The sequence below is a fragment of the Cebus imitator genome, unplaced genomic scaffold (assembly GCF_001604975.1).
Source record: "Cebus imitator isolate Cc_AM_T3 unplaced genomic scaffold, Cebus_imitator-1.0 Scaffold367, whole genome shotgun sequence".
NCBI lineage: Eukaryota > Metazoa > Chordata > Mammalia > Primates > Cebidae > Cebus > Cebus imitator.
In genome coordinates, this window is record NW_016107682.1 from 1,028,270 (window position 1) to 1,042,170 (window position 13,901).

At 38.7% G+C, this 13,901-nt stretch overlaps 1 protein-coding gene across 7 annotated transcripts in view; it reads right to left on the reverse strand.

Annotated features, from left to right (window-relative positions):
* ITPR2 (inositol 1,4,5-trisphosphate receptor type 2) overlaps positions 1–13,901 on the reverse strand; it is a 494,659-nt gene that overhangs the window by 213,924 nt on the left and 266,834 nt on the right. For all 7 annotated transcript variants that reach the window (XM_017507025.2, XM_017507023.2, XM_017507029.2 and 4 more), the window contains 2 exons: positions 10,873–11,063; positions 5,400–5,542 (listed from right to left, as the gene is read on the reverse strand). In XM_017507025.2, coding sequence (XP_017362514.1) covers positions 5,400–5,542; positions 10,873–11,063 — 334 coding nt within the window. The remainder of the gene's footprint in view (positions 1–5,399; positions 5,543–10,872; positions 11,064–13,901) is intronic.

The following is a 13,901-nucleotide window of genomic DNA, read 5'->3' on the forward strand; positions in this document are numbered from 1 at the left end:
TTTGTTTTACAGGTAGTATATCTCAGGGCTTCCCGAACTTACTCAGGTGACATTCTTTTAGTGGGACACACTACTCTGAGAAACAATGAAACACTAATATTCTCACTCCATTATATGAACTAAAGCAAATTTATTAGTAGTTAAATATAAATATTTATATTACATTTTATTATGTTAAGTTACACTATATTATTTTTATATACTGTATTACATTAGACATAAGAGTAGCAATGGCTGTATATAATTTTGCAACCTTAATATAACAGGCTGCTTTCCAGTTTCCATTCATAACAATGTGCCATTTTTCACTGCCAGGGTTTGGTAGAAACAAGCAGTTTCTGTCTTAAAAACAAAAAACAAAAAAGTGACATCAAGACAGTCTATCCATTTACCAGTTTTGCTATATTTGGGCAAAAACTCCAATCAATTTTAATCAAGTGACAAACTGTGTACTAGTGCTCTGTTAGGAGAAGAGTTTCAGGATCACCATCCCCAAGAACTTAAAATCAAATAAAATTTTCATTATCAGAATTTAGCTTTTATATATATAGAGAGAGAGCATATATAGCTCATGTTGTTAAAAAGCTGATTCTCAAAATGACCCTGTGAGACGTCTTCTTCAAATGACCCAATTTCAGTGACATAACATGAGTACTGTGGAGCATAACCCTGGGGAAAAGGTGAACTTTCACTAGTTAATGGCTAGCAAGGTGTGAGGGTCAAGTGTAAGGACTTCCCAGGGAGTCTTCCAATTTATCCTTACACCAAGCGTTTGGGACAGGTTCAGACTGATTTTGCTCATAAGAGAACAGAAGTCAGGGAGATATAGCAACCTGCCTCTGGTTACGTAAATTGTTAAGGGGTGAGACCCGCAAAGGCACTCAGGTCCATCTGACCTCAGAGCCAAAATTATTATGAACCACTCTGTGATGATGGGGACTCAGGTCACTGATCTCTGGAGTCTCAGGGGTCTTGTGCAGAGTCCCTACACATATGCTAGGCTGCACAAAATCCCCTGAATGGGTAAGTGCCACAACACAGACATTGGCAAATGCTGTGAACCAGACATAAAACCACTTCATTCTACTGGGGGGAATTACCTAGGGCTGATCAGAGAAGGTGTCAGTGAAGAGACAGCACGCAACTTGTGAAGATTTCACCTGGCAAGAAAGGCTGGGGAGAGAAGACATCCCTGCAAAGGGAATGGTAAGAACACAGGACAGAGGCAGAAACCTAGCCAGCGTGTTCAGGAAATGAGAAGCACGTCAATTGCCCACTGACACTTAAAGACTTGGAAGAGGAAAGTGTAAGAGATGTGGTTTGGAAAGAAGGGACTGGAATATTAACCTCAAGAATCTGGAATGTTTTCTAGAGAAAATAGGGAACTACTGTTCTAAAGGACCTGAATGCCTCTTCCCACTGTGAGAAAGAGACCAATGATGGCAGCAGGAAAGGTGAAGCAGAGGAGACGGAGCAAGGCAAGAGAACAGTGGCAGAGGTCGGGTGAGGGTGTAGAAAGCAACAGAGAAGACCCGCAGCCAAGACTGTAAATAATGACATGCGGGAAGTAGAAGAGGAAGCAGGGCAGATCAGAGACCCTTGAAATGTATAGACTGGACTAATAGTGGATGGTGATTTTTTAAAAATTTTTTTAATTAGATAGGGTCTCTGTCACCCAGGCTGGAGTGTACTCATGTGATCATAGCTCATTGCAGCCTAGACCTCCTGGGCTCAATTGATCCTCCCACCTCAGCCTCCTGAGTAGCTGGGACCACAGGTATATGCCATAGTACCTGGCTAATTTTTTTGCTTTTTGCAGAGATAGGGTCTTGCTTTGTTGCTCAGGCTGGTTTCAAAATTCTGGGCTCAACTGATCTTCCTGCTTCAGCCTCCCAAAGTGCTGGGATTAGAAGTGTGAGCCACCATACCCAGCCCAATGATGACACTTTAAAATGACACTGTTCCATCCCGAAGAAGTAGCCAACACACAATGAAAGTAACACTGATGTCCTTTTAGACATGTTGAGTCTAGAAAACGTGTTATATACATGTGGTCAGGCCTAACAGGCAGAAGAATTTCAAAAGTTCTCCTGGCCAGGAAAGTGAAGCCTCCCTTTCTAAAACTTTTGCTATTTGATTCTTTCTTTCACACAATACTCCTTTTTCGATTTTTAATTTTTGTGGGTACATAGTAGGTATATACATTCACATAGTAGTCTTTAAATATGTGAAAATAGTTTTGGTGGACATGATAAATTTCTTTTGATTTTTTTTTCACTCTCTCAGGCTAAGTATTTCCATTTTCTTTAACTCTTCCTTACATAAAAGTTTTAATTCACTAACCATATTGAAAATATCAACCATAAGGTTGAATGACCACTTGCTACAGATTTATAAAAGGCATTCATAAACCACATAATGACTGGTTGAGCTAGGTCAGTGACTTTCAAATATTTTTTCTATGATCAAAGCAAGAAATAGATTTCACAAAACAACCCAGTATGGAAGTACCTGTGTGGGAGTGTGTATAAACTCACACAAATGTCATCCTTACTATGAGATGCACTCTGATAATTTGTATCTTCTCTAATTCATTTTTTTAATTAGCTGGTTGCCTCTACCTAAGTCAACTAAAAAATCTATAAATGGATCATACCCTACAGTCTGAAAAACACAGAGATTCTCCTTCACAAGGGAGGAGTAGGTGTTGACTTGAATGGACTCTAATCAGCTGCCTTAAAGATTAACAGTGTCATTGACCTATTCTCTTCTCTCTCACTCTATGTGTTAAGTAGACTGTGAATTCCAGTTCTTTCCTGGGGTCTATCCTCATATTCTCCTGCAGACCCATCTGAGTCAACAGATTCTAAGAATTAGACTTATTTGAGAAAAAGTAGGAAGCCCCTACTTAGGGCTTGGACCTAAATTTATATTCTCTAGCTAAGCTTTACCAGGATGGTATGCACAGCAATATAAGACCTCTGGCAAAGCTATTCATAAAGTTGGATTCTAATTTATAAGATATTCTTACAAAGGAAACCCTTAGTTCTTCAAAGGGTTGGGGAAGAGGTAGGGTGAGCACTAAGATGCAAAACAGACAGTCCTGAGGCTCTGGCTGTAATACAATTGCAATAGCACAAAAATATCTTCTACAATCTCTTCTAGAACCACTCACGTACACACATCATTTTTCCTTCATATGGGTGTAGGATCTGCAATGTGTTCCTATTACCATATCACTTTTGCTTCTCTCCTTTCAGGTTACCTAATGGTGCCACAGACTTGTCTCCATCTGCAGCACAGCTCAATATTTACTTGATATCCTGAGTTACTTCATATCACTTTCTCATAGACAAGTATCTTCAAGTTCTAGACCACTGCTGTCTAACAGAACTCTGCAATAATATACATGTTCTATATTTGTGCTGCCAAATTTGGTAGCCATTAGCCACATGTGGCTATTGAGCACTTGAAATGTGGCCAATATGACTGAGGAAGTAGATTTTTATTTCATTTTAATTAATTCAAACTATAATTTAAGTAGCCATGTGTGGCTAGTAGCTACCATATTGGCACCTTAGTTCTCAACAAGGAGTCAGAAGACCTTTTCTCTAAAGGAGCAGATAGTAAATATTTTAGGCTTTGCGGGGTACACAGTCCCTGGCAACTAACTGATTCTGCCACAGTGGCATGAAAGCAGCCATAGACAATCTAGAAATGAATGAGCACCACTGCATTTCAGTAAAACTTTCTTTACGGAAATGAGTAGCAGGACCAATTTAGCCTGAGGGCCAGAGCTTGCCAACCTCCATTCCAGGCTGTCACATCTCAAGGATATAGCTATAATATTATGTTAATTTATTGAACTTGACAGGTTTATCACCTAATTTTAACCCATATTCCATACAATGACATATATTCATAGAAGGTGAAAGATATTTATCAAAGATGCTATTATCTTTTTTTTACTTAGTTCTTATTTTTAGATATGTAAGGGGTACAGGTGCAGAGTTCTCACATGCATGTATGTGTAGTGGTGAAGTCTGGGCTTTCAGTGTACTCATCCTCTGAATAGTGAACCCTGCTCAACACCCTATTTTTACAGTGAATTACTAGGCAATATCTCTACTTTAAATTTTATTTCTAATGATCTCAGCAGTCATCAGTTGTACACTCTGGGCCTCTTCACTTTAAAATCCTTAGTCAGAAGACTGGCAGGTGTCCAGAAACATACATTCTTGCCAAACTCCCTAAGATGCAATGAGCCTATACCTGATTCTAGCCATAACCGTAATATAAAAACCCCACCTATTCTTCAGCACAATCCCTGCAGCTTTTCTCATCACACACCTTGCTTTCACTCCCAACGTCTCAGCTTAAATGGTGAAAGAAAGGAACACACTTCTTGTGTCCCCTAGGGCTTCAATCTCTGCCTCGGTACATCACAGTTGATGGAAGAGGTTTCCAGATCTCATTGAGCAATACTCTCTACCACACAGGAATTAGCTGGGATGGTTCAGGGTCAAGGGGCTGGGCAAGCTCATCTCACTGACTCTCCACCCAGATACTCTTCCCAAGAAGACTAAGCACCTTCTTTCTGACTGGACATCTAGAGTCTACATGTGACCACCTGCAAAGTCCTCAATGGCATGCCCTCCACATAAAGACAAATCTCTTCTTTCTGGAGTTAGTTAGGCTTTTTCTCACAACTGCTTATCCTTGCACATCTCCCTTAAGAATTTTTCACTTACCATTAAGATGAAGATACTCTAGGGTAAATATATCAGCTATAATAGATCTGACAATACCACCAATGCTGAGAAAAATCAGTAAATGAAAGAACTGTAGTAAGAATCATCCAGGCAGCACGGCCACATACTGGGTCTGAGTCTTACTAACCCTGCACCTGAAGTGCACCTGGTCCTCAGTTTTCTCTCCTCTGAATCAGGCAGACTTCCCAGTCTCTGGGTGTTTATGCAGATTAGATAAAATAATAAAGACATATGACAATAGTAAGACCTCAATAAATGCTAGCTCCTTTTCCTTTCTCCCTATGTTAATGAAAACAAGTGACTTTAAACAAGAATTTTTTAAAAGGTCACACCATATAATTATGGAAAGGAATTAGGACCAAAATATTATTTTGCATAATACTTTGTGCCCCATAATGACACACTTTATTTTCAGTAAATTTAGTAAAATATGATAACTTGACCTTCACCAAAATAAAATTTCAAATGACTCAATTTAATTATTCTGGCAACATATTTTAACATGGATTTTAGGCCTTTCACATACTTTGTGGACTGTCATTTTATATCAGTGAAGTATAACGTGGAAATGTTAGAGGCCATCTCAGTTTGGTGACAGTAGCAGAATTTCAGATTGGATCCACTTACTTCGACATGAAAGCGCCACATCTTATTCTTGCATCGCTTCCCTCAGGGAATAGCAGCTCTGGACTGTACAATACATCAACCAATACTGAGAATTCAGCCTGCATCATTGGGCTGAATTGGTGCTCCAAGGAGGCCACCACATCCTAGGGAATGAAACACAAGAGAATCCACATGAAGGCCTAAGTCAGATTTTATCTTTCAAAGATATGACAAGCCTAAGAATACTAATGGGAATTTTATAGATGCCTCCTATATTTCCATAGCACCAAATGTCTGTGCCATAATTATGGTCTGGTTTTATGTATGAATACTGCCTGGGTTCGTGTGTGTGTGTGTGTGTGTGTGTGTGTGTGTGTGTTTTCATTTACAAGATAAGGGAGGGGAAGGTAGCTATAAGATTTCTAAGGATAAACACCTATAAAAGGAAATGTCAGTTAAGCCACTTTATGTGCCCTGCAGTGTCTAATATTACAATGGAGACATGATAGGCACTCACTAAATTGTAATAAACTAGGGGCATAACCAGGTGGCAGATAAAAATAAATAGATTTCCAGCCAGGTGCAGTGCCTCACACATGTAATCCCAGCACATTGGAAGGCCAAGGTAGGTGGATTGCTTGAGGCCAGGATTTGGGGACCAGCCTGGCCAACATGGTGAAACCCTTTTTCTACTAAAAATACAAAAACCAGCCAGGCATGGTGGCCTGTGCCTGTAGTCCCAGCTACTCAGGAGGCTGGGGTGGGAGAATCACCTCAGTCTAGGAGGCGAAGGTTGCAGTAAGCACCAAGATAGGACCCACTGCACTCCAGCCTGGGCGACAATTGAAACCCTGTCTTGAAAAGAAAAAAAAAATTCCATGTGTCATTGGTCATTCAGAATGAATTATTTCATCCAATGGGAAAGGTCACTGAAATCTTATTTGAAGCAATATTAGTACTATACCTGGGTTCAATAACATTCAACAGAATTTCAAATTATATTTTTTGAGAGACCCTATTGGTCACATACCCAACAGCCTTTCTTTACCCTCTTCCTTGCTAACAGAATCTCAACGTAATTTCTGAGTCAGGCAACAACATTCTCAGGGGATGAGCCCCCTCAGCTTAAGGTCAAGGTTGGTTACTCTAAGCTAGGCATGGTTATTCCATTTCCGCCTCTAGCAATCTGTCTAGGCATGATTATGTGACACAGTCCCAGTCAATAAGACACCAGTTGAAGTACACTGAGAGAGTGGGGTATGTGTTGCGGGTGGGGGAGATTCTTTCAAAACCACCTACTGTTCTCAAGGCAGCTTAAAGGTGTGAATCTAAAATCTGAGGCAGCCCTCATGTGACCTTGGGAGACCAGCATTGAGCTGAATGCCTACAGACCTTTGGTTTTAGGGGCCCAGGCCTACAATTATCAAACTCAAGGACAGCCATAGCTCCAGGTTTCTTGCTATGTGAAATGATATGGTCTTTATTATTTAAGTCACTTTTAGTTGAATGTTATGTTAATTAAAGCTGTAAGCATCTTAACTGATATGCTTCTAAAATGAACTGCAGGTAATTATAATTTCCTGAACATTCTTTAATGGTTAAAGCATTCCCTTTTATTTTTAAACTATGTTAGAAGAAAAAAAATCTTATGTAAAGGAGCAATTTATTCACCCGTAGCTATGGCATATTTTTATTAAGCAGAACATTGCCAATTGCTTATTGTCACTCTAGGCTACAGAAGCACAGATGGGGATGTCACCTTCTTGATTTCTTATGAATCATGTTAATTCCTGTTTTAACTCTTCTCTTTCTGCAAAAGTGATCATTTCTACTTCAACCACTTTAAATAAGCTTTCTGAGAAATTTCTGAAAACAGTTAAAAGAGACTAACAGGAAATAACATAAAGGGGAAAACTAAGTACTATACAAAAATAGGGATTGTATGTTTATCAAATATGACAATATTTAAGTAAATGTCCCAAAAATGCCCCTGTTGTTTAGATTACCTCTTCTTTATTTCATCTACTAAACAAACAGTGCTCTTGCTGCTATGATGTGAATTCTGTCTTTATCTCCTGTTTTCGTCATGAGCCAACCATGCAACCTCCCTAAGTCATTGTTTCCCGACATGAAAGCTTAGGATAATGATATTAATAATCATGTGAGTTTGTTGCAAGGATTAAAGGTAAGTGCACAGAACAGCCTCTAACACATACTGGCCACTAATTCCATATAAATGCTAGCAATCTTTATTATTGAGCACCAGTTAGCTGTGATCATCACCCAAACTCGGTGGTTTACTGCCTGGCCTCATCTTAATCACCACTAAGCATTTTATACACCGGTTTATGCTCTTTGAAACACTTTGTCTCTTGACTTCTACGACACCACACTTTATTTTCCACCTATGTCCTTACTATTTCTTCATCAATTCCCGGTAGTGCCTGTTCCTTTTCTTTTTGATACCTATACTTCCTTCTGATAAATTTCATCCAATTCTATGGTTTTACTATCGTCTATATGTTGGAACTTCCACATTTATATTTCCAGCAGGACATCTTTCTAAACCTCTTCAGAGTCATATATCCAACAGCCTAGTTGACACACACACTTAGGTATCTAAATAGGCATCTCAAATTTAAAATTCCCCCAATAGAACTCCTAATTTCAACTCAGCCCTAACCTCTTTCTCTCCCATTGCTTCCTATTTTAGTAAATAACACAATCATATCATATCAAAACTAGAGTTATCTTTGATTCTTCTTTCTATCATCTCACAATGCATCAATTCATCCACCAAGTTCTATTAGTTCTACAACTAAATTTATACAAAATGCACACACTTCTCTGCATTACTATTGTTACCTCCTTAAGCCAACCTGCCATCACCTTTTCCCTGAGTTAATACAAAGCTACCTAACTAGATTCACTGCTTTCATGTCAGGATCTTATAATATACCCAAAATTCAAAGTGATCTTTTTAAAAGCAAACCAAATCAGCCTCTCCTCTGCTGAAAATCTTCAATGACTTGCCATCACACTTGGAATACACTTAAAATGCCTTCCTATGTGTCTTAATCTGTTCAGGCTGTTATAACAAAATATCATAAACTGAGTAGCTTATAAACAACAGAAATTATTTCTCATAGTTCTGGTGGCTGGGAAGTCCAAGATCAGGCACCAGCAGAATTGTTGTCTGGTGAGGACGTACTTCCTGGTTCATAGAAGGTCCCTCTCTTGCTGTGTCCTCACGTGGTGGAGGGCTGAATGAGCTTGCATGGGCCTGTTTTATAGGGACACTAATCTCAACTCCCAAAAGACCCCACCTCCTAATACTATCACCTTGGGGGTTAGAATTGAATTTGAGGCAGGGGAGAACACAAACACTTGGGGCACAGCCACAGCACCATATTACTCTCTACATGATTTGGCCCCTTATTTCATAATATTTTCTTCCTTTACTCACTTCCTTTACTCCTGCTCCAATGGACTTTTCTTAGATCTTCAAAAATCAACCTCATTTCTGCCTAAGCACCTTTGCATTTCCTATTTCCTTCCTATAAAACTCTCTGAACCCAAATCTTAGAACATTCCTATTATTCAGGTCTCAACACAACTGTTACCCTGGTAGAAAGGAACTTCACAATTACAGGATCACTCTCCCAGTAATTCTCCACCATGCTGCTACTATGCTCTACTTTATTCATTGCAGTTTTAATTATCTAATAATTTATCATTTATTTAATAAGTTAGAATGCATGTCCCAAAAGAGCACAGACCCATGACTCGCTCTCTCTAGCACTTCATCCAGTGGCTAGTCTAGAATTTTTACTAAATAAATACTTAATGAATATCAATCTATTAAAAGAAGTTTAAGGCATACCATACCCTCTCTGTGCTTTCTGACACTATTATAACCTCTCCTTTGAAATGTTCCACTCTCTTTGTTCTCCTGACCCTGACCCTCCTCCTTTCTGACCCTGCTTTTTCTTCACTCATGATGTGGCCATTCTGCTACTCTTAGCCACTCACAAAGAGTGTTCTTTTTTGTTTATTTTTTATCACTATATTCTCTCTTTAAGCAATACAAACCACTATCCTTGTTCCAACTATTATCTTCAAATACAGACTTAACTTCCAGTATACTCATTAGCCTGCTATCCTAGTTCACTGCATTTTCCATTGCCCTCCTATTGCATTCTCTTCTCCTCTGCTCTTACATACACAGTCCTAATAATACTACCTAGTCTCCAATCATCAGGGAGACTAGATAGTATTATTAGGACTGTGTATTAAACTCCTCCTCTCAAGCCCTCTTTCTACTTCCATCCAGGAGCCTCCAAGTCTGCTGACCCTGCCTTCATCATTGTCTGTAGCACCCATTTCTTCGTTTCATCCATATCACTACCTGGCTCAGATCTTAAGTAACTTCTCTCTTCTTCTAGTCTCTTTTTGATAACGCTATCCTACAAATCAAGGATCACTTATAATGGCATTTTCCCCCAAATTTTTAACATCTCACACCCTTTAAGTTTCACATACTCTCTGAATCTAACTTGTCCTTCTAATCCCATATAACACTCATCTACATGTGATCTCTCATAATACTTATTTCAGTCCATGTCTTGGCCATTTTGCAGGAAAAAAACTTCTTCAAACTATACCCCAATTCAACTCTATGGAATATTATACTAATTACGTGGATGGGAAGATGTCTGTTATGGGCTGAATTGTAACCGCCCCAAAATTTCATATGTTGAAGCCCTAACTCATAGTACCTCAGAATGTGACTCTGTTTAGAGCTAGGGCTTTCAAATGGGTAACTAAGATAAAATGAGCTCATATGAACGGGCCCTAATCCAACATAACTGGTATCTTACAAGGAGAAGGAATTAGGATACAGATATGTGCAAACACAGAAAAGAGACCCTATGAGGACACAGCAGGAAGTCAGCCAACTGCAAGCTCAGGAGAGAGGCCTCCAAGAAAGCATCCCTGCTGACACCTTGATCTTGGACTTCTAGCCTCCAAAACTATGAGAAAATAAATTTCTGTTGTTTAAGCCACCAAGTCTGTGACATTCTGTTACAGCAGCCCTGGCAAACTAATACAATTTCCAGGCTAAAATCATGAGTCAGATACTATACAAGTAATTTAAGAGCAAGGTGGCCAAAAGATAAGTTGAAGCAAGATTATGAATATGTAATTTATTTACCAATGTTATCATTGGTATTATGATTATTATTTTGATATTCAGACCCACTACTCACTACCATATTATCAAAACACAGTAATCAATATACACTCATTAAAAAATAACTCACAACATATGGAAGCTATATGTTTAAAAAGAGTAGTGGTAGTACACAGTTGTAAAGCAAGGCCTAGTCCCCAAATAGAACGGATATTTTTAACCATATTTTATTTGTGTGACTACATATTTTCAAAAAATGTAATTTAGAAAATATTAATGCCATTTCATGTTCTCATGTACCTGTAACTTTTCAATAATATTTCTGTAATCCCAAGCAGGCCCTCCGAGAGCTTCTTTAAAGCGTGGCCCAGAGCGAGCTGATAGTCTCCAACCCATGGCTGCTCTCTGCACCATATTTGAATGGCTCTTCATGAAAAGGGTATTAACTTGGCTGTCCAAATCCACTGGAATGGCAATTCCACGATTTTTTGCTGAAAAATAAAGATTTAAAATATTTCCCTCTTAATTTGACTAAAGTGTCTCATACATTATCCATACAATCTAATAAACATAAAAGAAAAAATGTCAAATCTTTAGACTCTGCCATTAACTTGTTTTATATAACTGTAAAGGCTTCTAACTTGAATGTATTTCAATTCGTAAGACCAATTAGTAAAGTGGGTTCATGAAACATTCAAGAACTTATTTGATTTCTTAATGATTCATGCTTGAAATGCACTTTATACAACATCAATACAGAAAAACGCTGTATAACAACCAGCATATTTGTACTTTTCCAGATGCCAACATAAATAAGAAAGCAGACATAAAACACATGATATGATTCTTCCACTCCATTCATTAATTTAAGTAGTGTTGGTGTGCACACAAAATTGTACGTGATGAAACATCTGAGAGTAGAAATAAAAAGTTGAAGAGTGTAAAAGTCTGCGTTGGAAGAGGGCGTATCTCAATATGTGTCTTTCTTTCTTCCCTAGATCCACTGAAATTTATATTTCAACAGGCTTACATCACAACAATACTGAAAATTGAAGATGCTTGTCACAAAAAAACAAACAAACAACAAAAAAAAAACCAGTAATGTTGAAGCATTTTTGCAAGGCAAAATGAAGATGGGATTAGTCCATCAGAGAAGGAAGAGAAGAAGCTGCTCCACAAGAGATTAGACTTAGAAAAGGTCTTCCCAGGTGCGCAAAGTGTGGTAGGGGTGTGGGGCAACTCATTAAAGAATAACAGCTGAAGAGATGGGAAGCTAAGGCCTCCTCCCTCTGATTAGCATAGAACAGTTGGCAGAAGCAGTTTTTACCCAGAGGATAAAGTCAGAGAAATAAATAAATGTTCTCTCAAGAAAGTAGAATACCTGACTGGAAAGAATGCCAAATGAAGGTGTTAGAACTTTATAGAGAAGCAGAGTGGAACTTGAAGTAACACCAGAGATCACCAAGTAAGAGGTAAAATGTGAGGCGAGAGAAGAGGCAGCACCAGCTGAGAGAGGAAATATATAAGTCTCCAACCCCTGAACAAAGCCCTCCTTACTTTAACACTTACTGGTGTTCCCAGCCTGACCTCTGCTATACATATACATGCACATATGCACACACACACAGCATAAAGGAAAGCCTGCATATCATTTGGTCAGCCTTTGACCCCTCATACAGAATTCCAGGTCAGCCTTGTCATTTATACAAGAATTCTAGGAGAGAAACAGGCTTTACAACTGCAGTGGAAACCTATGCCAGTCATTACCGACTTTCCTAATTACAAACACACCACCAAGGATCACAAGGAAAATCAATACCATTAACAATAACTGACCCTAGTGAAAACAGGGATGGCTCAAGGAAAAGCAAAAAATATTTAAATAATGCTAATTATTGTCCTCAGATAATGTGAGTATATACTGCATCCACAAAAGTAGAAAATCAGAAAGAAGAATGACTTCTTAGAAATTGAAATGTGATCGCCTACATAAACATGTCAAAAATTGGCTGAAAAATAATTGATAGAAACACAGTTGGTAATCTTGATAGGAAGTCAAGGAATCTTCTAAATATTAAGCATGAAAGATCAAAAAGGAGAATAAAACAGAGAGATTGTGAAATTAAGAGGGTCAACCCAGGAATGTAAACATCTAACAAATATAAGTTCCAGAAAGAAACAGCAGATACAATGTGAGAGAAGAAATTATTAAGAAAATAATAGAAGACAATTTCCTTGAGCTTAAAACACATGCACATCTCCAAATTGAAAAGATCCACAATGTGTTAAACAAGATTAAGTAAGCGTATTGGCCATACTCTGGTAGAACTTTAGAAGTTGTTGCAGGTTGAACTGCATCCCCAAAAATTATATATTGTAGTATTAATCATCACTCCCTCTGAATGTGACCTTATTTGGAAATAGGGTCTTTGCAGATGTAATCAAGTTAAGTTGAGGTCATATTGAATCAGGGTGGGTCCCAATCCAACACAACTGGTGTCTTTATAAGAAGGGAAGGAGAGACACAGAGAAATACCTGAGGGACAAACATGATGGAGATAAAGATGGAGGCAGAGACTGGATTTATGCAGCTTCAAGCCAAAGAATACCAAGGATTACTGGCAAACACCAGAAGCTAAGAGAAAGGCATGGAACAAATTCTTCCTTGGAGCCTTCAGAGAGAGCATGGTGCTGATGATACCTTGATTCCAGACTCCTAGCCTCCAAATTGTGAGACAGTAAAATTTCTGTTGTTTTAAGCTACTACTCAGGCTAATTTATGGCCAGCTGTAGAAACTACACAAATGTCAATAGTATGGAGAAAATCTCAAGTACTTCCAGAGTGAAAAGGTGATTCCCAAAAAGAATCTGACCAGCATCAGACTTATCATCATCAGCATTGAATACTAAGAGACAGAATATCTTTATAGATGAAACATTTTGAAACTAGGACTTTATGTCCATCTAAACTAAAAATCAAATGTAATTCCCAAATAAAAACATTTCAGAATATGTAAAGGCTCAGAAATTCTTCAATGAACCCCCTATGAAAAAATTACTCTAAAAAAAGAGTAGATATCACGCCTGCAATCCCAGCACTTTGGGAGGCCGAGGCGGGCAAATCACGAGGTCAGGATATCGAGACCATCCTGGCCAACATGGTGAAACCTGGTCTCTATTAAAAATACAAAAATTAGCTGGGCATGGTGGTGCATGCATGTAGTCCCAGCTACTTGGGAGGCTGAGGCAGGAGAACTGCTTGAACCCAGGAGGTGGAGGTTGCAGTGGGCCAAGATCGCACCACTGTACTCCAGCCTGGTGACAGAGGG